The sequence below is a fragment of the Hypanus sabinus genome, chromosome 13 (genome assembly GCF_030144855.1).
Source record: "Hypanus sabinus isolate sHypSab1 chromosome 13, sHypSab1.hap1, whole genome shotgun sequence".
Lineage (NCBI taxonomy): Eukaryota > Metazoa > Chordata > Chondrichthyes > Myliobatiformes > Dasyatidae > Hypanus > Hypanus sabinus.
In genome coordinates, this window is record NC_082718.1 from 6,522,739 (window position 1) to 6,548,978 (window position 26,240).

At 39.0% G+C, this 26,240-nt stretch overlaps 2 protein-coding genes across 7 annotated transcripts in view; one reads left to right on the forward strand and one right to left on the reverse strand.

Moving 5' to 3' along the window:
• LOC132403610 (carboxypeptidase A1-like) overlaps window positions 1-24,599 on the forward strand; it is a 38,901-nt gene extending 14,302 nt beyond the window's left edge. The window contains exons 5-11 of the mRNA XM_059987058.1: window positions 3,534-3,635; window positions 11,987-12,088; window positions 13,258-13,368; window positions 14,420-14,510; window positions 17,158-17,357; window positions 18,271-18,355; window positions 19,383-24,599. Of these exons, the coding sequence (XP_059843041.1) occupies window positions 3,534-3,635; window positions 11,987-12,088; window positions 13,258-13,368; window positions 14,420-14,510; window positions 17,158-17,357; window positions 18,271-18,355; window positions 19,383-19,570 (879 nt within the window). The 3' untranslated portion in view covers window positions 19,571-24,599. The remainder of the gene's footprint in view (window positions 1-3,533; window positions 3,636-11,986; window positions 12,089-13,257; window positions 13,369-14,419; window positions 14,511-17,157; window positions 17,358-18,270; window positions 18,356-19,382) is intronic.
• A 146-nt stretch (window positions 24,600-24,745) lies between these two features.
• The window catches only part of cep41 (centrosomal protein 41), a 61,490-nt gene continuing 59,995 nt past the window's right edge, over window positions 24,746-26,240 (reverse strand). For all 6 annotated transcript variants that reach the window (XM_059987063.1, XM_059987062.1, XM_059987061.1 and 3 more), the window contains one exon: window positions 24,746-25,968. In XM_059987063.1, the coding sequence (XP_059843046.1) occupies window positions 25,841-25,968 (128 nt within the window). In that variant the 3' untranslated portion in view covers window positions 24,746-25,840. The remainder of the gene's footprint in view (window positions 25,969-26,240) is intronic.

Sequence of the window (26,240 nt, forward strand, 5' to 3'; positions counted from 1 at the left end):
ATAAAATAATAGCAAAAATGTTATCTAATAGATTATCTAAATACTTACCAAAATTAATACATATGGATCAAACAGGATTTATCAAAAATAGACAATTGGCAGATAATGTAACTCGGTGACTTAGTATAATTCATTTGGCACAAAAGAGGGAGGAAATGAGTGTGGCAGTTGCTTTAGATGCAGTAAAAGCATTTGATAGATTGGAATGGGATTTTTTATTTAAGGTATTGGAAAAGTATGGGTTAGGAAAATCTTTTATAAAATGGATTAAAACCTTAAATACTAATCCCAAAGCTAAAGTAATGACAAATGGTCAAATTTCAACATCATTTCAGTTAACAAGGTCAACCAGACAAGGTTGTCCATTATCACCTGATTTATTTGTGTTGGCGATAGAACCATTAGCTGAAGTAATTAGAATAGACCCAGATATTATGGGTTTCAGAGTTAACTAGGAGGAATATAAGATTAATTTATTTGCTGACAATGCTTTGCTTTATTTAACAAACCCATTGTATTCGCTGCATAAATTATCTTCTAGATTGGAAGAACATGGGAAAATATCAGGCTACAAAATAAATTGGGATAAAAGTGAAATTCTACCCCTTACTAAAGGAGATTATAGTCAATGTCAATTAATAACTCAATTTAGATGGCTGATAAATGGTATAAAATATTTAGGTATAAGAGTTGATAATGATATAAAGAATTTATATAAATTAAATTATTTACCATTATTGAAAAAAATTCAAGAAGATCTTGATAAATGGATGATATTACCAATAACATTAGTAGGCAGAGTAAATGCTGTAAAAATGAATGTATTCCCTAGATTACAATATTTATTCCAAACACTACCAATACAATGACCGCAGAAGTTTTTTTCAAGAGTTAAATAAATGTGTGAGGAAGTTCCTTTGGAAAGGTAAGATGTCAAGGATATTGTTGGAAAAATTGACATGGAAATTTGAACTAGGAGGGTTACAACTTCCAAACTTTAAAAATTATTATAAAGCAAATCAACTTAGATTTATTGCATCTTTTTTTGATGAAAATAAACCAGCGTGGATTAGAATAGAACTAGATAAAATAGGAGAAAATATACCAGAATATTTTATATATATGTGGGAATCTAAATGGATACGGGAAAAGAAAGAATTTCCTATATTAAAACATTTAATTGATTTATGGAATAAGATAAATGTTGATGTTGAGATAAAGAAATCTTTATTAGCAAAGAGACCTTTAATTCAAAATAAACTTATTCCTTTTACAATGGATAACCAACTTTTATACAACTGGTTTCAAAAAGGGATTAGGTATATAGGAGATTGTTTTGAAGGAAGTATATTAATGTCATTTGAACAATTAAAGAATAAATATAAAATATCAAACAACACTCTTTTTTGTTATTTCCAATTAAGGGGTTATTTAAGAGATACATTGGGTCAAACAATGTTATTGCCGAAACCTAATGAAATAGAAATTTTAATTCAAAAAGGAAAAATTAAAAAAAATATTTCTTGTATGTATAGTTTGATTCAAAAGCAGGCAATTAAACAAGGAATTCATAAGTCAAGACAAAAATGGGAAATATTTGAATATTAAAATTGAAGAAACAAATTGGTCAAGACTATGTCTTGACAGTATGACAAATACAACAAATGTCTGGCTAAGACTAGTGCAATGTAATTTTTTACATCAGTTATATATTACACCACAAAAGATAAATAAATTAAACCCAAATTTATCTGATCAATGCTTCTGATGTAATCAAGAAATTGGTACTTTTTTACACTCTACTTGGTCTTGTTTTAAAATTCAACCTTTTTGGACAAATTTAAGAGTTTTACTGGATCAAATTATTGGAATACAACTTCCACATAATCCAACATTATTTTTACTAGGTGATATTGAAGGGATAAAATCAAAATCCAAGTTGAATAAATATCAGAAAGAATTCATAAAAATTGCATTGGCAGTAACCAAAAAGGCTATTGCAGTTACTTGGAAATCGGATTCATACTTAAGTATAGATTGTTGGAAGAATGAAATTTTTAGCTGCATTCCATTTGAAAAAATTACTTATAATTTAAGAGACAAATATGAAATATTTCTGAAAATTTGGCGCCCTTATTTACAAAAGATAGGATTAAGTATATAGGTGCTCAGAAGATAAAATTATTGGTTATCTGGGGAAAGAAATAAATATATATATTAAAACTATTATGAACTCCATGGAGCATGTGGGGATCTTCCGATATCCAGGCATTCTTTCTTTCTTCTTCTCTTGGGACATGGTAAGGGGAGGGGGGGAAGGGTTGATAATTTTTTTTTTCTTTCTGTAACCTATTTGAAAATTCAATTAAAAAAATTATAAAAAGGAAGGCTTTGAGTTCATCTGGTGTTGAAGCATTGCTGCCATTCATGCTATTGGGTTTTGCTTTGTAGGAAGTAATGTCTTGCAGACCCTGCCAGAGTTGTCGTACATCCGATGTTGCCTCCATCCTCGATTGAAATTGTCTCTTCGCTCTTGAAATAGCCCTTTGCAAGTCATACCTGGTTTTCTGGTACTGGCCTAGGTTGCCAGACTTGAATGTCACAGATCTGGCCTTCAGCAGACAACATACCTCCTGGTTCATTCATGGCTTTTGGTTTGGGGATGTACAGTAAGTCTTTGTGGGCACACACTCATCCACACAGGTTTTAATGAAGTCAGTAACAACTGCAGCATACTCATCCAGGTTCAAAGAATCCCTGAATACAGTCCAGTCCACTGATTCAAAGCAGTTCTGTAGGTTCTCCTGTGCTTCCCTTGTCCAAGCCTTCTTCGTCCTCACCACTGGTGCTGCAGTCTTCAGTCTCTGCCTTTCCTCAGGGAGTAGAAGTTCAGCCGGGTGATCAGACTTCCCAAAGTGAGGGTGTGGAATAGCACGGTTGGCATTCTTGATGGTGTTGTAGCAATGGTTTCCATAGATACTGCCCAAGTTGCTGAGTTCCTCCAGCATTTTGTGTTTGTTTCTCTGGATCTCCAGCATCTGCAGAATTTCCCGTTTATGTTGTCACTCTTGACTGGGATAGAAATATCATGCACCCGAGCATAATTACCCAAATTGATGACATTGATAGCAGTTTTGCCTGTGTGATGGTCATCACTGACCCCAACCTTCAGTCTCCACTCAATTAGTCAGTCAGTTGTTTGATACTCATTGTCTATCCTTTGACCACGCACTCTGACATTATAAATTTGATCTTAATGTGGCAAATTCTGCTAGAGATCCAATGTGCAGCCCCTGGCTGAGGGCAGATTTTAGGTTTACTCTGAACGCCATCTAGCTGTCAAGTCTGCAATTCATAAGACAGGAACTGGAACTGAGCTCTAACCCACCACGAAGAGCCATTTCCAAAGTTCCTGAGGCTGATTTCAGAGATGCACTGATTCTTTGTGATGATGTAGTCCAGGGAGCAACATAAGATCTTCTCACTGGTCAAACACAAAGCAAATTGACTTATGTCTGTCTTCTCTTTCCCAGATCTATGATTGGATGGACAAATTTGTGGCTTCAAACTCAGGTCTGGTCAGCAAAATACAGATTGGTACCACCTTTGAAAACCGGCCGATCTATGTCCTCAGGGTGGGTATAAACTTGTTCTGATTTAATACCGAAGCTTGTGAAATTTCAGCAGAACTCCTACAACGCCTGACAGACAAGTACCATTAAATGCAGCATAAAGTTGTTGCAGGAATTAACGCAAAGACACTGTAGTGTAAGTGGTGTAGTGGCATCAGCACCGGATTTCGAGGTAGTGGTCCTGGGTTTAAGACGGGCTGGCTCCCCGAATGCTTTCCATCCATGCTGGGTTGAGGATCGAGCTAGTAACTTGGAAAAGACCATAAGTCATAAGGGCAGAATTAGGCCATTTGGCCCATCATGTCTGTTCTGCCCTTCAATCATGGATGATCCTTTTTTCCTCTCCTCAGCCCCACTTCCCGACTTTTTCCCTATAATCTCTGATGCCATATCCAATCAAGAGCCTATCAAGCTCTGCCTTAAGTACGTCCAATGACCTGGCCTCCACAGCTGCCCGTGGCAACAAATCCCACAAATTCACCACCCTCTGGCTAAAGAAATTTTTCCACATCTCTGTTTAAATGGACACTCTTCTATCCTGAGGCTGTGCCCTCTTGTCCTAGACTCCCCCATCATGGAAACATCCTCTCTACATCTACATGGTGTTGGCCTTTCAACATTCAAAAGATTTCAATCAGATCCCCCCTCATCCTTCTAAATTCCAGCAAGTACAGACGCAGAGCCATCAAACATTCCTCGTATGATAATCCTTTCAAAGATTTCAAAGGTACATTTAATGTCAGGGAAATGTATACAATATACATCCTGAAATTCTTTTTCTTCGCAACCATCCCTGAAAACACCCGGTAATTCGACATACCTAATTAGGGAAAAAGAGGTGTCTCCATTTCACAGCGAGTGGGGAGACATAACAAACAACTTGCTGATTTATGATGTTAAAAGTCTGTTGCGTCGCTCTTTCCAAGCTCTGTGCCCAAAGAACTCGGCTCTCTGGGCACACAGCCAGCAGCCAGCTCGCTGCTTATGACCTTCCAACTCCCATGGCGCACCAGATTCCTGCAGAGGCACTGACCTCGAGTAGGCCCACCTCCAGAGCCACGAAATCCTGGAACTCCAAAGGCGAGCTAATCTTCTAGGCCGCATCCTTGGTATATCGAATAGTGGCCAGTCGTTAGACCCCGAGAGCGGGTCCAATTCCCCCAAAGAACCAAATTCAGCGTGTAATTCCAGGTCAAGGTCTCCAAAAGAACCCTGAAAGGGAAAAATAGAGATATTAAACATAGAAATAGAACTGTTTCTGAGGATGCAAGCAAAGGAGTTGTCGTTAGGTGCCATCGTCTCCTAAACTCATTCCCAGAATCATCCCTGCGAACCTCCTCTGAACTGTTTCCAATGCCAGCACATCTTTTCTAAGATAAGGAGCCCAAAACTATTCACAATACTCAAGGCGAGGCTTCTCCAATGTCTTTTAAAGCCTCACCATCACATCCCTGCTCTTGTATTCAAGACCTTTTGAAATGAATGCTAACATTGCATTTGTCTTTCTCACCACTGAATCAACCTGCAAGTTAACCTTTAGGTTGATCTGCACAAGGATTCCCAAGTCCCTTTGCATCTCAGAGTTCTGGATTTCCTCTGTTTAGAAAATAGTCTGCACATTTATTTCACATTTATTACTAGAGTGCATGACCATGCATTTTCCAACGTTGTATTTCATTTGCCACTCTCTTGCCCATTCTCCTAATCTGCCCAAGTCCTTTTGCATCCTACCTGTTTCCTCAATGCTACCTGCATGGATCGAGGATGGGTTAACTAATAGGAAGCAGAGAGTTGCGATACATGGGCATTACTCTGATTGGCAATTGGTGGTGAGCAGTGTGCCAGAGGGGTTGGTGCTGGGCTCACAACTGTTTGTGAAACACATTAACGATCTGGAAGAGGGGACTGAGTGTAGTGTATCTAAGTTCACTAGTGACATTAAGATGAGTAGATGATTATTTAAATGGTAAAAGATTGCACATACTGGCGTGCAGAAGGACTTGGGGGTGCTTATGCATGAATCACAAAAGGTGGGTTTGCAGGTGCAGAAGGCAATCAAAAAGGTAAATGGAATGTTGACCTTCACTGCTAGAAGGATTGGATTTAAGAGCAGGGAGGTTATGCTACAATTGTACAGGGTACTGGTGAGGCCGCACCTGGAGTACTGTGTGCAGTTCTGGTCTCCTCACTTGAGGAGGGATATACTGGCTTTGGAGGTGGTGCAGAGGAGGTACAGGAGATTGATTCCAGAGATGAGAAGGTTAGACTATGAAGAGAGATTGAGTCACCTGGGACTGTACTCGCTGGAATTCAGAAGAGTGAGAGGAGATCTAATAGAAACATATAAAATTATGAAAGGGATAGATAAGATAGAGGCAGGAAAGTTGTTTCCATTGGTAGTTGAGATTAGAACTACACAATATAGCCTCAAGATTTGGGGGAGTAAATTTAGGATGGAGATGAGGAGGAATTGATTTTCTCAAAGAGAGGTGAATCTGTGGAATTCTCTGCCCAATGAAGCAGTGGAGGCTACCTCAGTAAATGTATTTAAGACAAGGTTAAATAGATTTTGTGTAGTAGGGGAATTAAGAGTTATGGGGAAAAGGCAGGTAGGTGGAGATGAGTCCATGGTCAGATCAGCCATGGTCTTATTGAATGGCAGAGCAGGCTGGACAGGCCAGATGGCTGACTCCTGCTCTTATTTCTTATGTTTTATGTTCTTGTGCTCCTCCACCAATCTTCTTAAAACCTGCAAACTTGGCAACAGAGTCATCTATTCCATCCTCTAAATCATTGATATACGGCACAAAAAAAAACCCAGTCCTAACACCAATCCCTGCAGAACACCACTGGTCATTGGCAGCCAACCAGTGAAGGATCCTTTTATTTCCACTCACTGCCTCCTACCAATCAGTCAATGCTCTAACCATGCTAGTAACTTTCCTGTAATACCATGGGCTCTTAACTTGGTAAGCAGCCTCATGTGTGGCACCTTGTCAAAGACCTTCTGAAAGTCCAAATATACAACATCCACTGCACCCTCTTTATCTATCCTACTTGTAATCTCCTCAATGAATTCCAACAGGTTTCTCAGGCAGAATTTTCCCTTAAAGAAACTGTGCTGACTTTGTTCTATTTTGTCCTGTGACTCCAAGTTCTCCATCACCTCATCCTTAACAATAGACTCCGACATCTTCCCAACCACTGAGGTCAGGCAAACTGGTCTATAATTTCCTTTCTTCTGCCTCCCTCTTTTCTTTAAGAGTGGAGAGACATTTACAATTTTCCAGTCCTCTGGCACCATGCCAGAGTCCAATGATTTTTGAAAGATCATTACTAATGCCACCACAATCTCTACTGCTACCTCTTTCAGAACCTTAGGGTGCAGTTTGTCTTGTCCAGGGGACTTTGGTACTCTTAGGTCTTTCAGCTTTTTGAGCACCTTCTCCCTTCTAATAGTAACTGCACCCACTTCTCTTCCTTCACACACTACAAGATCTGGCTCACAGTTAGTGCCTTCCACAGTGAAGACTGATGCAAGATACTCATTTAGTTCATCTGCCAAATCTTTGACCCTTTTATTATTTCTTCGGCCTCATTTTCTTGCGGTCCTCAATCCACTCTCATTTCTTTTTTATTTTTTACATACTTAAAAAACTTTCATTACCCACTTTGATATTGTTTTCTAGCTTGCTTCCATATTTAATCTTTTCCATCCTAACAATTCTCTTACTTGCTCTCTATAGGTTTTTAAAAGCTTCCCAATCATCTATCTTACTGCTAATTTTTGCTTTTTTTAATGCCCTCTCTTTTGCTTTTACATTAGCTTTGACCTCCTTTGCCAGCTACGGTTGTACTATTTTGCCATTTGTGTATTTCTTTGTTTTTGGAATACATCTATCCTGTGTCTTCCTTAATTTTCCCAGAAACGCACACAATTGCTGCTCTGCTGACATCCCTGCCAGCAGCTCCTTCCAATTTACTTTGGCCAACTCCTCTCTCATACTACCGTAATTTATGGTCTCATGGTCTTATATTGGCTAATTTCCTTAACTGCACTGAAATACTGCTACGTCAGACTTTACTTTCACCCTATCAAATTTTAAGTGGAACTCAATTTGATTGTGATCACTGGTTCCGAAGAATTTTTTTTTAACCTTAAGCTCCCTAATCAATTCCGGTTCAATACATAATACCTAGTCCAATATAACTGGTCCCCTAGCAGGTTCAATGACAAATTGCTCTAAAGAGCAACCTCGTAGGAATTCAAATCAAGGTTGCCACCCAATATGCCACAAGGGATGGATAGGAATAACAATAACACTAGAATATACCCTCTGAGCTGTCTGATGCCACTGACAGACTGAAGAGAAGGAACTGGACCTTAAATTGGGCTCTTATCGAGGGTATAAATCAGATGCAACAAAGTCTAAAAAGGCCTTGAAGGTACATTGAAATCACTTCGTCTGGTTTTGGATCAAGAAGTTTATTCAGTATCCCATGAAAAATACCTTAGAAACATAATGTTCTAAGTATCTGCTTTATTGGGATTTGAACTAGGTCTCTTTTGCTTAAGTTTTAGTAAATTCTACAGTTACTAGAATTGCCGGCCAGTGGGGTAGTAGAATCGGCACTGGATATTGAGATCGATGGCCCTGAGTTTACCACAGCCAGATCCCAACTTGGGCAGCAGCAGTATCTGTGCAGAAGAAAGGCCTGGCAATCTACTTCCGTATCCTGTCACAAAAACTCTATGGACAACTACACTATCCATAGGGTCGTTGTGAGTCAACAGCGACGCATATAGATAAATCAATGAGTTACAGAATACTGGACCTCCAAGTGTAGGTTGCACCTCCGAAGGTAGGTTGACTAAAGATTGCAGAGACCATTGTCCCTGATTTGGGTTCATTTTAGATCTTGATATCGGACCTAAAAATTAGCTCAGAGGAATACTGAGTTTATTTATTCATTCCAAAATACTAAATAGCCAGGCTTGTGATGTTGCAAGAAGTTTTGATGCAGTTCAGTTATTCTGGGGATTTCAGCGAGGCATTTTCAACTTCATTTTGGTAGGTCAAATATGATGGCAGAATATAGTATTAATGGTAAGACTCTTGGCAATGTGGATGATCAGAGGGATCTTGAGATCCGAGTACATAGGACATTCAAAGCAGCTGTGCAGGTTGACTCTGTGGTTAAGAAGGCGTATAGTGTGTTGGCCTTCTTCAATTGTGGGATTGAGTTTAAGAGCCGAGAGGTAACGTTGTAGCTATATAGGACCCTGGTCAGACCCCACTTGGAGCACTGTGCTCAGTTCAGGTCACATCACTACAGGAAGGATGTGGAAGCCATAGAAAGGGTGCAGAAGAGATTTACAAGGATGTTGCCTGGATTGGGGAGCATGCCTTATGAGAATAGGTTGAGTGAACTCGGCCTTTTCTCCTTGGAGCGACGGAGGATGAGAGGTGACCAGATAGAGGTGTACAAGATGATGAGAGGCATTGATCGTGTAGATAGTCAGAGGTTTTTTCCCAGGGCTGAAATGGTTGCCACAAAGGAGACAGGTTTAAGGTGCTGGGGAGTAGGTACAGAGGATGTCAGGGGTAAGTTGCTTTTTTAAAAATGCAGAGAGTGGTGAGTGCATGGAATGGACTGACAGCGACTGTGGTGGAGGCGGATACAATAGGGCCTTTTAAGAGACTTTTGGATAGGTACATGGAGCTTAGAAAAATAGAGGGCTATGGGTAAGCCTGTAATTTCTAAGGTTGGGACATGTTCAGCACAACTTTGTAGGCTGAAGGGCCTGTATTGTGCTGTAGGTTTTCTATGTTTCTATTCTTCTAAAGTGAAAAGATATTGGAAATGATGTGTACTCATCAACATTTCACAGACAGTGTAATGTAATACGTAATGTAACAACTTAATGTGCACTGTTACATGGTAACCTATTGGTATAAACTTCCTGAATTTACTTTTCATTTCAGCGTGAATTATTTAATTACATTCCAACTGGTACTCTACAGTTGAACACCCCACCATTTTCAATGTATGCCAGTACCATACTGGGCTCAATCACCGGCTTGATATTTCTTTTTTTGTAAAAATGACAAAATAACACAAGAAATAGGAGCAGGAAGAGACCATTTAGTCCTTTGGTGCTGTTCTACCATTCAAGAAAATCATAGCTAATCTGCTTTTACACCCTTTTCCTGCACTGTCTCCACATCCCCGGATTCCTCTAATAGACGTAAATCTCTGGTTTAAACAAACTCAGTGACTGGAGAATTCTAAAAGTTCACTGTTCCCTGCAGGAGGAAATGGATCTTAACCTTGGTTTTAAATTGCATCCCTCCTGCTCTGAGATTGGGACCTTTGTGGACTCCCTCAAGAGGAGAAACATCCTCCCTGCCTCTGCTTTTTGTGACTCCAATGAATAGATGCTGAGTCTATTCACTCATTCGTAGTAGAGTGGATCTGCCATCTTTGGAACCAATCTAGTAAATCATCACTGAACTCCCTCTGCGGCAAGTAGTTGAGTGGATAATTATGCAACAATACCCAATATTCCAAGTGAATCTCACGAAGGCCAATATATATTTGCAATAGAATCTTTACATCTGTGTTCAATACTGTTTGCCTATCTAACTGCTTGCTGCACTTGCATGCTTAATTTCAGTGACTTGTGAACAACGATGCCTGGATGTCTTCCAACACCAATAGTAACCAATCTCCTGCCATTAAAACAATGCTCAGAATTTCTTTCTGTGCTGCAAAGTGTGTCATTTCCCACATATTGCATCTCCCGTGTTCTTGCCCAACTCCCCTTAAAGCAGTTTTGCATTGTTCCCCCCCCCCCCCCACTTCTCACAGCGTCTTCCTGTTTGATATCATCAGCAGATCTGGATATACAACATTTGGTTCCCTCAGTCAAGTCATTGACATAGATCATGAACAAGGTGGTGGGATGGATAAGGAGGTATTTGGTGTGTTCATTAGGGGCTGAGTTCTGGAGCTGTGAGGTAATGTTGCCGTTCTAGAAAACCCTGGTTAGACCACATTTGGAGAATTGTGTTCAGTTCTGGTCACTCATTATAGGAAGGATGTGAAAGGCTCAAAGGAGATCTACCTGGATTAGAGAACATTTCCTATATGTAAAGTTGAGGAGGCTAGGGCTTTTCTCTTCAGAGTGAAGGAGGACGAGTCAAGACTTGATAGAAGTCTATATGATGATAGGAGACATAGCTAGAGTGGACGTCCAGCACCCTTTTCCCAGATTGGCAATGGCTAATCTGAGAGGACATACTTTTAATATGATTGGAGGTAAGTGTGGCAGTGCATGTCAAATGTGGGGTTTTCTACACAGAGTATGGTGAATGTGTGAAAGCTGCTGCCAAGGTTGGTAGAAGGTGCAGATACATTGCGCAGATTTAAGTGACTTTTATATAGGCACTTTGATGAAAGAAGATGGATGGATATGCAAGAAGGAGGGTTGGATGGTCTTAGAGTAGGTTCAGAGGACGGCACAGTATCAAGGGTCAAAAGGCTATACTGTTCTGTTCTGTGTTCTATATTGAAAGGTCTATATAGGGTGGATGTGGAGAGGATGTTTCCAACAGTGAGAGAGTCTACGATCAGAGGGCACAACCTCATAACAGAGACGAGAAGGAATTTCTTTGGCCAGAGGGTGGTGAATCTATGGACTTTGTTACCATGATGGCTGTGAAGGCCAAGTCTTTGTTTATATTTAAAGTGGAGGTGGATAGGTTTTTGATTAGTGATGAGGACAAGACAGGAGAATGGGGTTGAACAGGAAATTAAATCAGCCATGATCAACTGGCAGAGCAGACTCAATGGGCCAAATGGCCTAATTCATGTGTTTTATGGTCTTATTGTTCTATGAATAACTAGAGCCCGCGCACCGAACCCTGAAGTACGCAAGTCTTCACAACTTGCCACATGAGAAGGATCTGTTTATTCCCACTCTCACTTTCTGACAACCAATTCTCAATTAGCATTTTACTCCCAACTCCACATGCTCAAACCTTACTGATCTTACTGGGAAGGCCGAAATGCACAAAATAATTCTCCCATAACACCTTCGCCTTCACCTTCGCTATCTTATCAAAACTGAATTGAAAACCCATATACACTTCACCAACTGGTTGCTCCTCATTTTTTCTACAGGCCATGGTACTGGAGATCTCCAGCAGATTATTCACTCGTTTCAGTCGTGCCTTGCTCTAGTCAAATGGTCAGATATACTGTAGTAAAATTTACTGACTCTATTTTAAAGGTGATATCCACCATTAGCCAAATCTTTGTGATGATGTCACTCATCTCTCTTTGCACAGTTCAGCACTGGTGGGACTAACCGGCCAGCTATTTGGATGAATTGTGGAATCCATGCCCGCGAATGGATTTCTCCAGCTACCGGCCTCTGGTTTGCCAATAAGGTATGGTGTAGATGAATAACACTAAGGCCTCTGTTTGACAGTTCTCACAAGATTATACTGTGTTGTTGTTTTACTTCTGTACAGCGTAAATACCCAACAAAACGAGTCAAGTAGGGGATAGAAGTAAAATAGAGAAAGCAGGACTCTGGGCTCTAAATGCCATCACTTGTGTATATAATTGAGGCGCCCTGACATGGCAGTGCCAGATATTTGCATCTCGTTCATCTCACTGCTATTGGGTCCATATCTGGCTGCACACCAGCATGAATTCTTGTTTGACATCACCATAATCCCATCAAAATGCACCGGGAACCCCAACTAACATAATGCACTTGCCTAACCTGATTCTCAAACTGGTCACATTCCTAATTGACAGTTTTGAGGGTCATCTTAATAGAAGGTGTGGTGGGCAGTGCAAATGCCTGGAAAATGCCTGTGTGGAAACCACGTTGTCGTAATGTGAACCAATCACCTGGAGGGACACTGAATCTAGTGGATAAGAAGGACTTATTTAACAAAATTAAACACTCTTGGCAGAAGAGGCATGTTTAGCCCAATATTAGATGGCATTTTATATGCTAAAGATTCTGTAGTTACAACTTACCTACAGTGCTTCTTTTGAATTACATACAATTTTCACACCCAGACTCCAGACACACAAAATGGAAGTTATTCAGCATTGTCTGGTTTTCAATTAATTGGTGTCTACAGTTCCAAGGAACATTGTCCAGGGTTGCATTTTAAATTTAATCTACAATCCATGTTCAGGTCTAAAGATTGATTGCTGAAGTTAATATTTTGCTCTGTAACCTAACTCCAGAATATGCCCTAACATAACTGAGGGCAGGAAGAGGATTTGGTGTGATTTACCTTCACAGTTGAATAACCTCCTTTCTGTCGCACTGTAAGTTGTCATACAAAGATTAGGAATGGCAAAAGAAGAAAGCCTGCAGGAAAAATAGTGCAACCAATGCACACAAAATGCTGGTGGAACACAGCAGGCCAGCCAGCATCTATAGGAGAAGCACTGTCGACGTTTCGGGCCGAGACCCTTCGTCAGGAAAAATAGTACATGACAGGAGGAATGGGGTGAATTTAGAGAGAACCATGGGTGTGGAAATATCCCAGCACTCAATAATAGTGTTTTTTGTTTGTTTGCATTTATCAAGGTTGCCAATGATTATGGCAGTGATGCCACTTTGACTTCTCTCCTCAACACAATGGACCTCTACCTGGAGGTTGTTACAAACCCTGATGGTTACCGTTTTACCCACACTAATGTAAGTACTGTACAATGAACACAAAAAAAGTCTATGGCAGATGCTAGAAATTTGTAATTTAAAAATATGTAAAATAATGTAAATACCCATTGCAGGGAAATATAGATAATGTTTATCTCCCAGTGTTAAAATACAAACTCTTTGGAAGCAATAATTTTACAGCTTTGTTAGTTGTTGTTACCCTGCTTCTCCCTGCTTGCTTGCCATCTCGGGCTGAATCGGATTGCTGTAGTCTTGCATGCAATGCATTACAGAACTTCCAATCCCATGAAATTCAGCTACGTTCACTTCCTCAGTATTCTCTGTTTCAGACTCTGCTTCAGTTACTGAACCCTCTTCGTGCCTTGGGCATCTCCAAACCCAGTTACGGCAAGGCTCCCATTCCCAGACTTCCCAGATAAATGGAATGTTAGGGACGGAATGTGGTTGACCCAGTAATTCTGGCCTCCTGAGGAACTGTAGACTTTTTCACAGATGGGATGTGAGGACCGGGGAAGGCGGAGTTAGTTGGTTGTGCACTCTTCCCATTTTGTTGTTGGACTTCCAATGCATGGACCTGAAATTCTCAGCACTATCCAAAGCTACCTCCTCCAATTTTGAGCAGTCACGGGCCAGTGTTGCCCAGATCATCTTCTGTTAACAGATCAACAATGATGTGGACTACTAAGGTTTAAAAAGCTGGGGGAAAGTGAGTTGAAATTGGGAAATGAAGAGTAAAAATGGAAACAAATCACAACTTTGTCAACCAAAACTATTACAAAAATTAGTGGAATAAGTTACCAGGCAAAACAGCAGAATTGAAGGGTAAGACTGTCGTTTTACTAACCAAGGTGAGATACACAGCCTATAGAGTGGGATACTGGTACTAGAAGACAAAATGGATCAGGAGAAAGTAATTGAATCAGACAATAGCCTTGGCCCTGAGAAGTGATTGGGGGAAAATCTGTAAAATGCTAATGAATTTTTGAGGATTAGATATTAGGTATTAGAAATGGTGGAAAGATTTCTATTTTAGAGGCAGGTTCCATTGATGTAAATTATTTTTTAACAGAACCGTTTGTGGCGTAAAACCAGGTCAAGGTATTCTGGGACCAATTGTATTGGAGTCGACCCAAACAGGAATTTTGATGCCAATTTTGGAGGTAAGATTACGTGGTATATCCTGACGTAGAATCTACATTATAAAACTACACATCCAGGATAATCCAAAATAGCTAGATTTGATTGCATCTATATTCTTTCTGCAGGTGTTCAGTATATCACAGACTGGAAAGAATTACAGGGAAATTGTATAATGTGTAACAACCAGCCTACTTTGCCTCATTTTGAGTTAATTCATCACACAAACACGAGGAAATCTGCAGATGCTGGAAATTCAATCAACACATAAATGCTGGTGGAACGTAGCAGGCCAGGCAGCATCAATGGGAAGAAGTAGAGTCGATGTTTTGGGCCGAGACCCTTCGTCAGGACTTTCGACCCGAAATGTTGACTGCACTTCTTCCTGTATATGTTGCCTGGCCTGCTGCGTTCCACCAGCATTTTGTGTGTGTTGCTTGAATTAATTCATGGTACACAGATCAAGGACTGTGAGTGTAAGAATCCAGTTCTGTGCAACCTGAATTCCATGGAGGGAAACAGCAGTTACACCCCTCAACGAAAACCTAACCAAGCCAAAGCTCATTGTTTCAAGTCAAGCAAAAAATGATATAGAGGTTGCAATAATAATTTCCAATTTCTAATCAAGAGGTTTATTTGTAATTTAGTAAAATTTAATTCTGTGATCAAATAAGAGTGTTCAGCTCAGACTTGAATATGATGGAAATATATAAATAAAGAAGTGAGCAAAAAGGTTTAAGGACAGAATGAACCGAGTAGCTTATTATCAATATGTGTACCCAAAACAACACCACACCAAACAAAACCATTTGCCATGGTCTGGTATGTTGTCACCACCAAGCTTTTATTGAAGGAATGGTTATTGATTCTTGTCCTGAAATGGTAAAGGTTGTGAGGTGGGATAAAATGTGCACCAGTAACTCATGGATGTTCGTGATCCTGGAGAATTTTTCCAACTGTAATTTTGGCACAGACCACTGGCAGATGAAGCCAGCACTGTGCCATCTGTGACTCTTGGTCTTAAACATTATTTCCCTTGGACTTCTGCCTAAATATTACACATTTTAAAAACAGAAATTGTAGAATAGGTACAGCATGTCTACGATTTTCATGTTCAATAACATAACATACACAAACCCATCTAAATGAAACTATAAACCAGAGTCATGGAGGGAATAGTTTCTTCAGAATGCTGAAAGGGTGTGAGAGGGGAGACTGTCAGGTGGCAGTGTTGAGGTAAAGGTGACTGGATGCTGGTTGAACCATTGACTTTGGTGACCAGTGGGGTGGAATTTGAGGACTGCAGAACCCAAAGTGTGAGGGAGGAGAAAGTGAAAGCGGAAGTGTGGGAAATGAGACAAACATCCTTGATCAGGATGGAAGTTAAGCCAAGCTTATGGAAAAGTACTTGTCATCAAAGCACATTTGATGGAATGGAATGCTTACAGGATGATGGGTGAGAGGTTTAGATGGATAGATACTTAATTGATCCCAAAGGAAATTACAGTGTTATAGTAGCATTACAAGTAAGTACACAGATACACAAATATTAGAAGAGAAATAAGAAAGAGTGAAAAAGAAGTTACCTCAAACAGTTTAACAGGAGGGGGTCATCACTTCCCCAGCTATAGTTTGACTCATTTTAGAGCCTAATGGCTGAGGGGAAGAATGACTTCATATGGTGCTCTTTGGAACAGCACAGTTGTCTGGTAACGGTACTTGATATTCAACAATAGTTGTTGATAATAGTAGTACTTTGATAATAAATTTACTTTGAACTTTGATAACTGTGAGACTCTGTGCTTGTAATGATGTTGGTCCTAAAACTATATCCCAAGACTGGAGATAGAGAAAGTGAAAAAGGCAAGAGTCAGATATTGGTGATGTGAAACTGAAAACAAGATGGAAATTGACAGCAAAGGTGATGATATTTTGAGTTCACTCTGAGTGCAGGAAATCACATCAACATAGCTATTAAAAACATTAATGAATATAAACTTATTTTATTACTGCAAGCTAAAAATTCTAAAGGCTGTTGTACAGAGCATGGCTGTGATAGAAGTGACTGCCTGTCAGTTTCCAAAGTAACTCTCTTCAATGGTCTCCAATGGTAAAGCAAGCAGCCTACGTTCTTCAGAGACATTGGTGCCTTAATAGAGTGGAGCCACTTTTTTGCATTTTAAAGAACCACTTTGTAACTTATCATGGTTCTGATTAAATGAAATCAGCCTGATGAATTCACTAAATCACATTGTAAGTATTTCTGCCCATGTAATACAAATTGTGTTCCCTAATCAATCAATGTTATGGAGACAGGCATTTTATCAAGACTACCTATTTTTTTCTTCCTCACTTATCCTATACAATGACAAGGTTTTACTAGCCATCTCGGTCCACACTACCCTACTATAATACATATTGTTCCATTTCTTGCTTGTCCACTATCACAGATAGTGATACTATCACTTCCATTGCTGCACATCTTTGCATTTTAAACAACCTCTTCCTAACATATTATGGTTCTGATGAAAGGAAATCAATCTGAAATGTTAATTGCTTCTTTATGCTTGTTTCGTGTTTCCAGCATTTTCTGTTTTTATGTTAACTTTCATATATCTAACTTTTTATTTTTGGTTTTTGAAAAGCTTAACTGTTTGTTTTAATTAACAGGACCTGGAGCCAGTGGGTATGCTTGCTCATCCACGTATTATGGGCCATTTGCCAATTCTGAAAAGGAAGTCAAAGCCATTGTTGACTTTGTCAAAAATCATGGAAATTTCAAAGTCTTCATTGATGTTCATAGCTATTCCCAGTTGTTACTATTCCCGTATGGTTACACCTCAGTGAAACCAAAGGACTATGATGAGCTGGTAAGTCATGGCTTGTTCAATAGAAGCAGCACACTTCTTGGCCCCAAATGACATTGGTGGCCATCTACACTGCTCCATGTGCCTTTGTTGACATTTTGTCCTGCTCTCATGTTCTATATGGGTGATGTGGACAAACAAATATTAAATTGCATATAAAATAGGTAGTAATGAAATTTTGTACCACACAGCTGAGTGACATTCAATTGATATTTACTAACTTAATGTACAGAAAGCTTGTGACAAATAATCAAATGAACAATTAATGACGATAGACCCTGTTACACATTAAGAAGAGCTTGAATGATTGAAAATCACTGTAAAAGGAAGTTTTTAAAATGGTATTGAATTAGATAGGAATAATTGTGAAGCTAATAATGAAATGGAGCAAAGGTGTTTGCAAATAGACTTCCCTCATTTAATTACTTTGAAGTGTAACAAAAAGTTAGTTCAAATTCAAGTTTGTCATTCAGCCATTTACATATATACCACCAATGGAAGAACATTTCTCTGGACAGGGTACACAACATACAACTCAAACATAACACAAGGTAATATCACCACAAATAAATTCACATATAATAAAGTGCATTTACAATGCAAGTTAAAAAGTAAATATGTAATATAACACTACTGGCACTTCATACATGACAAGGCTTGGGTGGTGGCAGTGAGTTCGGTGAGCCTGGGGGAGAAAGCTGTTTCTCATTCTCTCAGTCCTTGTCATAATGCTACAGTACCCCACGCCTGAAGGTAGTGGGTCAAAGAGATTGTTGGACAGAAGTTAGGGGTAGTTAATTGGAATTTTGTTTCATCCAAAGAAAGATTGGGAGTAGTAGTAATTGTGGACCAACAACTGTTGCATGTTCATTAGCATGTCCTGTTTAAATAGCAGAAGTTCTATTTGATTTTGCAGATGGCTCTTAGCAAGACATCCATAAGTTCATTGGCATCACTGTATGGCACCCAGTATACATATGGACCTATTATCACAACAATCTGTAAGTATATATTGGCAGACACGAATGAATGTAATCATATTTAGAAAGTAGAATCTATTGTAGCCTTTGCACAAGATTTCTTAATAGTGGTTTTCAGTCTTTTTCATTTGTGTCGACTTGGCAGCAGCAGCACAGTGCAAAACATACAATTTGCTGTAAGTTACAATATGCGGGTGAATAACGAGGCTGGGTTCATGGGTTGATGGACCGTTCAGCAATCAGATGGTGGAGGGGAAGAAGCTGCTTTACAAGGTCATAAATATATACTGGGATTGACTATAGAACTAGTTCTTATTTGTGCACATTGTACTGAAATAATTAAAAAACATAAATGCACCCCACCATTCACCATGCATTCCCATTCTACTCTCATGTTGTATTTCACATGACATGGAGGGCGGCTACTCAGTCTCTCAAGTAGACACTGGCCGTTGAAGGAAACCTATTCTCTTTAACATGTCTCAGAAGTTGGGGGGGGGGGGGGGGGGCGGGGTGGATAAATGAAGAACAGATGCTGTAAATCATGAACACAAACAAAATGCTGGAAGAACTCAGTAAGGCAGAGGCAGCATTTATGGAATGGTACACTACCCACATTTTGTGCTCCTGGAAAAAATGAGTTATGATTTGTTCCTGACTGCTAGTTTAGATAGCTTTCTACAAAAGGACATCCATAAAAGCATCCAAGGTTATCAATTACTAAGGGAGGTTAATTGCATAAAAATAATCATTTTAGGATGGTATTAAGAAAACATACAAGACCAGCCCAAGTGCTCCTCCCATTCCAACATACCACTAGCATTCCATCTGAAACCCCCACCTCCTTGCCATGCTTACTTTTAGGAAAATACTGGATTTTATCAATTCTTCTGTTACACAGCAAGACATTTGAACAATGATACTGGGTATCAAAAACATACACCAGTATCCTGGTCATACAGACATATATGCCACAATACAAACATTTCTGTCAGAACAATTATCAGTCATGTGATATTTAAATACAAATACTTTTTTTCCCCATTAGATCAATCCAGTGGTTCCTCCATTGACTGGGCCTATGATCATGGTATCAAGTATGCTTTCTGCTTTGAGCTGCGTGATACTGGTCGTCATGGTTTCATTTTACCAGCCAATCAGATTCTTCCAACAGCTGAAGAAACCTATCTGGGATTGATGGACATTTTCAAATATGCCAGTCAACATCCCTATTAAATACAAGTATTGCAACACCAAGGATCTCATGCATCAAAATTGATTTTGTCCTACTGAATAAAAATACAGAACATTATTATTTTTATGACTATTCTTTGCTATGATTCACACTCCGTAAACAATCACAAAGTCTTGATTGAAACTTTATTCTATATACATCTCAAAATTCTCTTTTTTAAGCCACATGTAGATCTTGTTCATGTTATCTTTATGTAATAAAGCCACAATTTAGAGTCAAGGGTGATATGTGGCCTCTGGAATCTTAGTTTCTGTGCACATTGGTCTGTTTTAAAAATCAAAGTTGGCATCAGAGGAATCATATGAAATTACAATATAGCCTCTCAAATTCCCAAGAGAGGGTTTTGTTTTACACTGACACAAACTGTTGTTTTAAGAAATGGGAAAACAGAAGTTCCACACTATTTAGCTTCTTTGTGGAAGTGACACTTTCACATCCAATCCTTTTGTTTTTGGGCACCAAGCGAATTCAGACCTGAAAAAACACAACTGGGTTCCCACAGCAATCCAAGGAAAAGTATTTCAAAACACTACAATTTTCTTTATAAAGTCACTTCTCATATTGAACCAACAATCCCTTAATTCTAGTTTCCATCTGAAGAAAATAACTTCTTGGCATCAATCAGTCTCTGAACCAATTAGTGACATCATCTCAATTTTCTGAGCTCTAATGTGTATAGGTCAAATGCTAACTTACTGATTCCTCCAAATGTCACCTCACCAAACACTTGAATAATCTCAGCCAACCTTCCATTCCCTATACTCAAATTCCTTTACAAGTCTTATGGATTTCTTGTCATATCTGCAGTTATTTAATGTATCTCTTAAACCAGAATACATTGCTCCCTCTTGATTTCAATATTTGCTAGGATCTCATCTGTTTAAAAAGGTATTCTTTCTACTAAAGTGAATAACCTTCTATTCCAAATACCACTTTCTTGTCCCATCTTATATTATCTTCTCATTAGTAAATTTGGTTTTGTTACCTTTTGCCATTTCAAATAACTTGTTAATGGTAGTTATGAATAGGTGAGGCTCTGTACTTTTCCTATTGTAACCTGGTTACACATTCTTCCCATCTTTAACCAATATTCTATCCAGTGATACATTACCTCTAACCCCACGAGCTGTTACTTTCTAATCAAATGTCTTCTGAAAACCCAGGTACAGCACAACTGCTGGATTCTGTTTTTCTGCCATGTTGGTTGCATATTCAAGATAGTTATTAAATGAAATTTGTTTTTCATTGCTGTCTCTGCCTAGTCATGATATGACTTAAGTGCTCTGTTATGCTCTTAATAATGGAATATGCCATATTATTGCCTTCCAATGTCAGGATAACTGATCTGCTTTCATGGTTTCACACTTCTCTTTTCTCTGCCTTTAAATGCAGAGTTTCATTTGCTCCCTTCTAATCTGTTCGAGAATTAAGGAATTTTGGAAAATCATCACAGTCAGAGATGGTGAACCTTTTTGAGCATTAGTGCACAAATAGGCAATAATCTTCTAAAAAATTCTCTCGTACCATGGAAATTTTCAACAGAGGTTATTATTAATTAATGGATTAGTAACAATAATTCAGGACCTGAAGTAAAAAGGTTGAGTCCTGTTGCTTATTTAGATATATTTATTGTTTTACAATTAGTAACAGATACAGATTGATATGACATTTTAGAAAACCTGTTTAAAATTTATTAATATTGTTATTGTACCTCATGTACGACAAATGTAAACATGTAATTATAAGCTTTGGTGCATATTTATAAACGATAAGGAAAATAAACATACTTAACTCTCAGACTTGGAGGCTTTTTCCCAAGGCTGAAATGGCTAACACGAGAGGGCACAGTTTTAAGGTGCTTGGAAGCAGGTACAGAGGAGATGTTTTTTTAAGCAGAGAGTGGTGAGGGTGTGGAATGGGCTATCGGCAGCAGTGGTGGAGGCAGAAATGATGAGGGTCTTTTAAGAGACTCCTGAATGGATACATGGAGCATAGAAAAGTAGAGGGCTATGGATAAGCCTAGGTAGTTCTAAGGTAAGGACAATTTTGGCACAGCCTTGTGGGCCAAAGGGCCTGTATTATGCTGTAGGTTTTGTGTTTCTATCATATCTTTCAAAAGGTTCAAAGGCTGAACCCTCCCTATCAATGTATCCTAGGTACTCTTGTCACTCAAGCACTACCCTTTAGCTCTCACCATGGTGCTGAGCCAGGGTATCACCTAATCTAAGGATTGTGACTGCCTCTTTGAACAAGTTGTCCAGGCAACTCTCCCTTTCATGTCTGAAGGTCTGATTCCAAGCTAACGACTTTGAGCTGAAGTTTCTGAAGATGCGAACATTTACTGCAGATGTGGCACCTGAGATCCCATTAATCTCCACTATTAGCACATTCTATGTTTTATATTAACTGAAATTTGTATTCAGTTGACACTTGGCTCATCTTATCTACTTTTCAGTCTGTTTCAGAACAAAAATAAGCCAACACAATAACCAAAACACCATTTTGAATGCTCACTAAGTTACAAGAGCCAGCACAAATATTTGAGCGACAAAACCATACCTCTATTCCCAAATGCACAGACGGCGAATAGCCACATTAATCAAACTTCCACATTAACACTGTACACATGTAACTATATTTTCTGGACGTTTTCTTTTTTTTTAAAAAAAGGTCTCTAGCTTGGATTATGTAATTCAAGTACAGCACAAATAACAGCACACAGGAGAGATTGGCTGCCTCAGTACCACACCAAATTGAATTTCCGTACTGAGCCAAGTGAGTAAATCACCCTTTGGCAATGGACCATCTGGTTCTCCTAATGGAGGCGACAAGTCTGAAATTAGTTGGCTAGGACATATATTAAAAAAAACTTAAATTAAAAGATAAAAAGTTTGTTCAATGGCCATGCACATTTTTGTTCAAAATGTAAAACACATGTTTTATTTAAAAATATAGATTCTTACTTTAAAACTAAAACAGCACAAGTCTCAATCATCCAGCTTTCACCCAACGTGCGAGTGAATACATCAGAACAAAATACAAAAGATACCATGTTCATCTGAAAGTAAACTGTGCATTTTATATCCATCATATGACTATATGGTCAGATTCTGAACAATATTTTGATTATTAGGGTGGAAAAACCCCTGACAAAGTACAACCGAGATCATTGACAAACTCATATTGAAGCTATGTCATGCTGTTACATTCTTTTGATGATTAAAGGGAGGAGATTTAACATACAGTATATCCACATTCTCTGTGAAGGCAGTAGGTGTAAATGATATAAGTATCAGAAGCTATGCATCCCTTTCCCGTATGATTGTTGTTTGCCCTTCGGAGTTGAAGATGACCACGACTTCTGTCAGGTGGAGGGTTTGTGACTGTGGGTCCAGAGGTGACAGGTGAGGCCAATCCGGGCCCTGAAAGCTCGCCCATATGTGGGACACATGAGGGTAGGTGCTGCAGTGCAAGTGGAGGTAGCTCGAGCCTTGCACATGGCATGTTTCCTCTGAGCCTCTGTGGTGCGTCTGATTTCTGCTGCATACGCTCCTTTAGTGGTCCTGCTCCACCAGGTCGGGCGGTCCAGAGCAAGCAATTCCCAGCTACTGGGATTGATGTTGAGGTCTTTGAGGGACACTTTGAGTCAGTCTTTGAAACGTTTCTTCTGCCCTCCAACTGAATGCTTGCCCTGGCTCAGCTCTCCATATAGCAGCTGTTTTGGTAGTCGACTGTCAGACATCCTGACGACATGGCCAGCCCATCTGGCTTGGGCTTTGAACACCCATCTGGCTTAGGAGGGTGTCGACACTGTGGGTGCTAGTCCCGTCCTGTATGATTACAGTTTTAACAATAATCAAGACTCACTGTCCAGGACAAAGAGGCCCACTTATTTGAGATACTCAGCAAGTTAAACATTCACTTCATCCACCACCAACATGACAGTACTGATGAGTTACAAGATGTTCCACAAGAACTCCACAAGGATGTTTTAAAATGGTTTCTCTTGAACCTGTGACTTTTGCCATCTAACTGGGCAGCAGGAAAACAGAGAAAAGACTAGAATTCCCTTACAAAATACTTGCATCAAGATTTAGACATATATCACCATTACTCCATCAATGCCAAGTCAAAATCCTGAAAGTCCCTTCATCTGGTCAATAAGAGATTAGTAATAGACACTGTTCTTGCCTCCATATCCAATATACCATAAATGGATTAAAAACATTGTACACTATTATATCCATTGAAGAACATTTGCATTACTGGAAAGATGAAAGTAGTAGCACAAAAAAAAGCATAATTGATTAAAATTCAGTTTAAGATTGTTCCTAGATTTGATTGCTGATCTGTATTGTTTGCTGTAAATTATAGTGGGTAAGGTAAGGCCAGTACAGCTGGCAATATCCCTTAAGACAGATGTCAGAGTTTGTGCACGTACATCATCAGTGCTCTGTATGGACAACAGTTTCAGTGTCCTGGTTCTAAATCTCATGGGTACCACACTTTAGAAAACAAGACTTGGCGATAACACCATTGGATTCCATAATCATTACAAAATGGGTTCTTGCTTTGAAATTCTCTTCTCATTTCGATACCATGTGCTAGTTTTGTTAATCATTGAGGGGGAAGTCACATCCCCTGTTTTCTGACTATTCATTTCCACTGAACATAACTGCTAGTAAGGATTTTTATACGATTATACTTAAGAAATAGAAAAATTAGTAGCATTTTCTAAACTTTTGTCATGGCAATGAGTCAGCACATGACTAAAAAAGACCAATGCCAGCTAGAAAAATACAACTTTGATTCATAACGTATAAATCTACCAGTACTGGTACACTTGCATATTTCCTGTGCACATCTGCCTTTTCGACACCTTTAGCCAGAATTGCTAAATAATGGCTGATTTACTGAAAACAAGCATGCAAGAAGGAAAACTGTCTTCTTGGTGCTAGCCTTCCAGCTCCAAATTCAGGTAGCACAGAGAAAGAACATGCATATAATTTCACTGTAGGGCATACAGTATATTCAAGTTAAAAAAAGCCTCTCAGAAGAAAGTGAGGCTGGGATAGCAGGAAGCAGTACACAGGCAGCTGTAATTTATTCAGTATATTGTGGTACTAAAATTCTTCTAAAATTGACGCACCTGAAGGTTGAATTTTAAAACTACATTTATTTTGGTTTTAAGCAACTTGCATGTATTCAGACAAGATAAATAATAACCCATCACAGACTTGCCTCCACTTCATTTCAGTGAAACATCTGTAGAGAAGTGTAGCAAATTGCACATTCATTTTGATTACACAATTGCATCAGCATTTTGTCCAGATGCTTCCAAACAATAGTTTAAAAAAAAGGTGTGTAACATACGTCCATGTGCTTATAATATCAAACTAATTTTAAACAGAAGCCCTGCAGGTTAAATAAACTAGTCAGTTTATTACTCTCTTGTAAGCAAATAGATTGCTTGCCACATTGACAGGTACATAGGCAAGGGAATTAGAATAAAATAAGTACAGGGTCATGGGATAAGATATTATGCACATTCCTCAGAGGCAAAAATAACTGAACAATGAGATTCACAAGGACCCCCCCCACACCCCACAAAAATAAAAAGTTTTTCAAAGCATGACACTAGGATTGGTTATATGGAATTTTGGTGGCATATCATGTATTCTTTCACTATTTAGTTGTGGCAGTGGGGGAGGGTGCAGGAGAAGTGAATAACTCTTAGAACCAATGATTCAAAATAGCACAAGGATCAATATGGAGAACATTCTTCCTTTGGAGCCACGGTGGGGAAAGTATAGCACTTGTAATGCGAAGGGTTGTTCTGTGCAAAATACTTAGCATTCATATTAAAATTTATACCAGAAAGCAGCAAAATTGAGATTCTATTGTGTATTCCAAGTCTTGATGCTTTGTAAGACAGGATGAGAAATTATTCTACAATGGCGCTTCTGCTCCAATCCTTTTCTTCTGCTTTTGGTTGGAGCTGAAAGCTATAAAGTTAAAAATATGTACTTTAATTTAAGATGATCTTAAATATCACAAAGCTTTTACTCTCTACAACTTGTTTGCTATTGCAATCAACAGTGTCTATTAACATATAATGCATCAGCTGTATTATTTTTGTAACTGAATGTCAATGATGCACATTTTCCATAGGTTCTCAGCACAATAACAGCTGATAGTTAAAACACAGTAAAAAAAAAATCAGGCTTAAAACAGAAGTGATATTCTTTCGCTCATTTCCACGGCTTGCTTTGGATGCTGCTTGTCCGTGATCGGGCACTGATGGAGCCAGCGAGCGAGGACGTATGGCTGGCAGATGTTTTCAGTCGTGTTCTTGATGATGAAAGGTGGCTGTAATTGCCTAAAAAAAAGTAAATGAGCATGAATTACAATACTCCCACTTTATAAAAGTAGTGTGAAATTGTACAGCCCAGAATATACAACACAATCAAATATTAGTCTCATATAATAAGCATATCCACAGTGTTGTAGTAAGGGGAGTGAACGTTAAAATAATAACTGGAATGTCACTTCTAGTGCAATATTACCTGTAGGAAAGAGTTAATTTATGGAGTCAGAATAGACTAGGATTAGTTTGATCTGTGCACAATAGGTGTCTTTTTATCTCTTCTA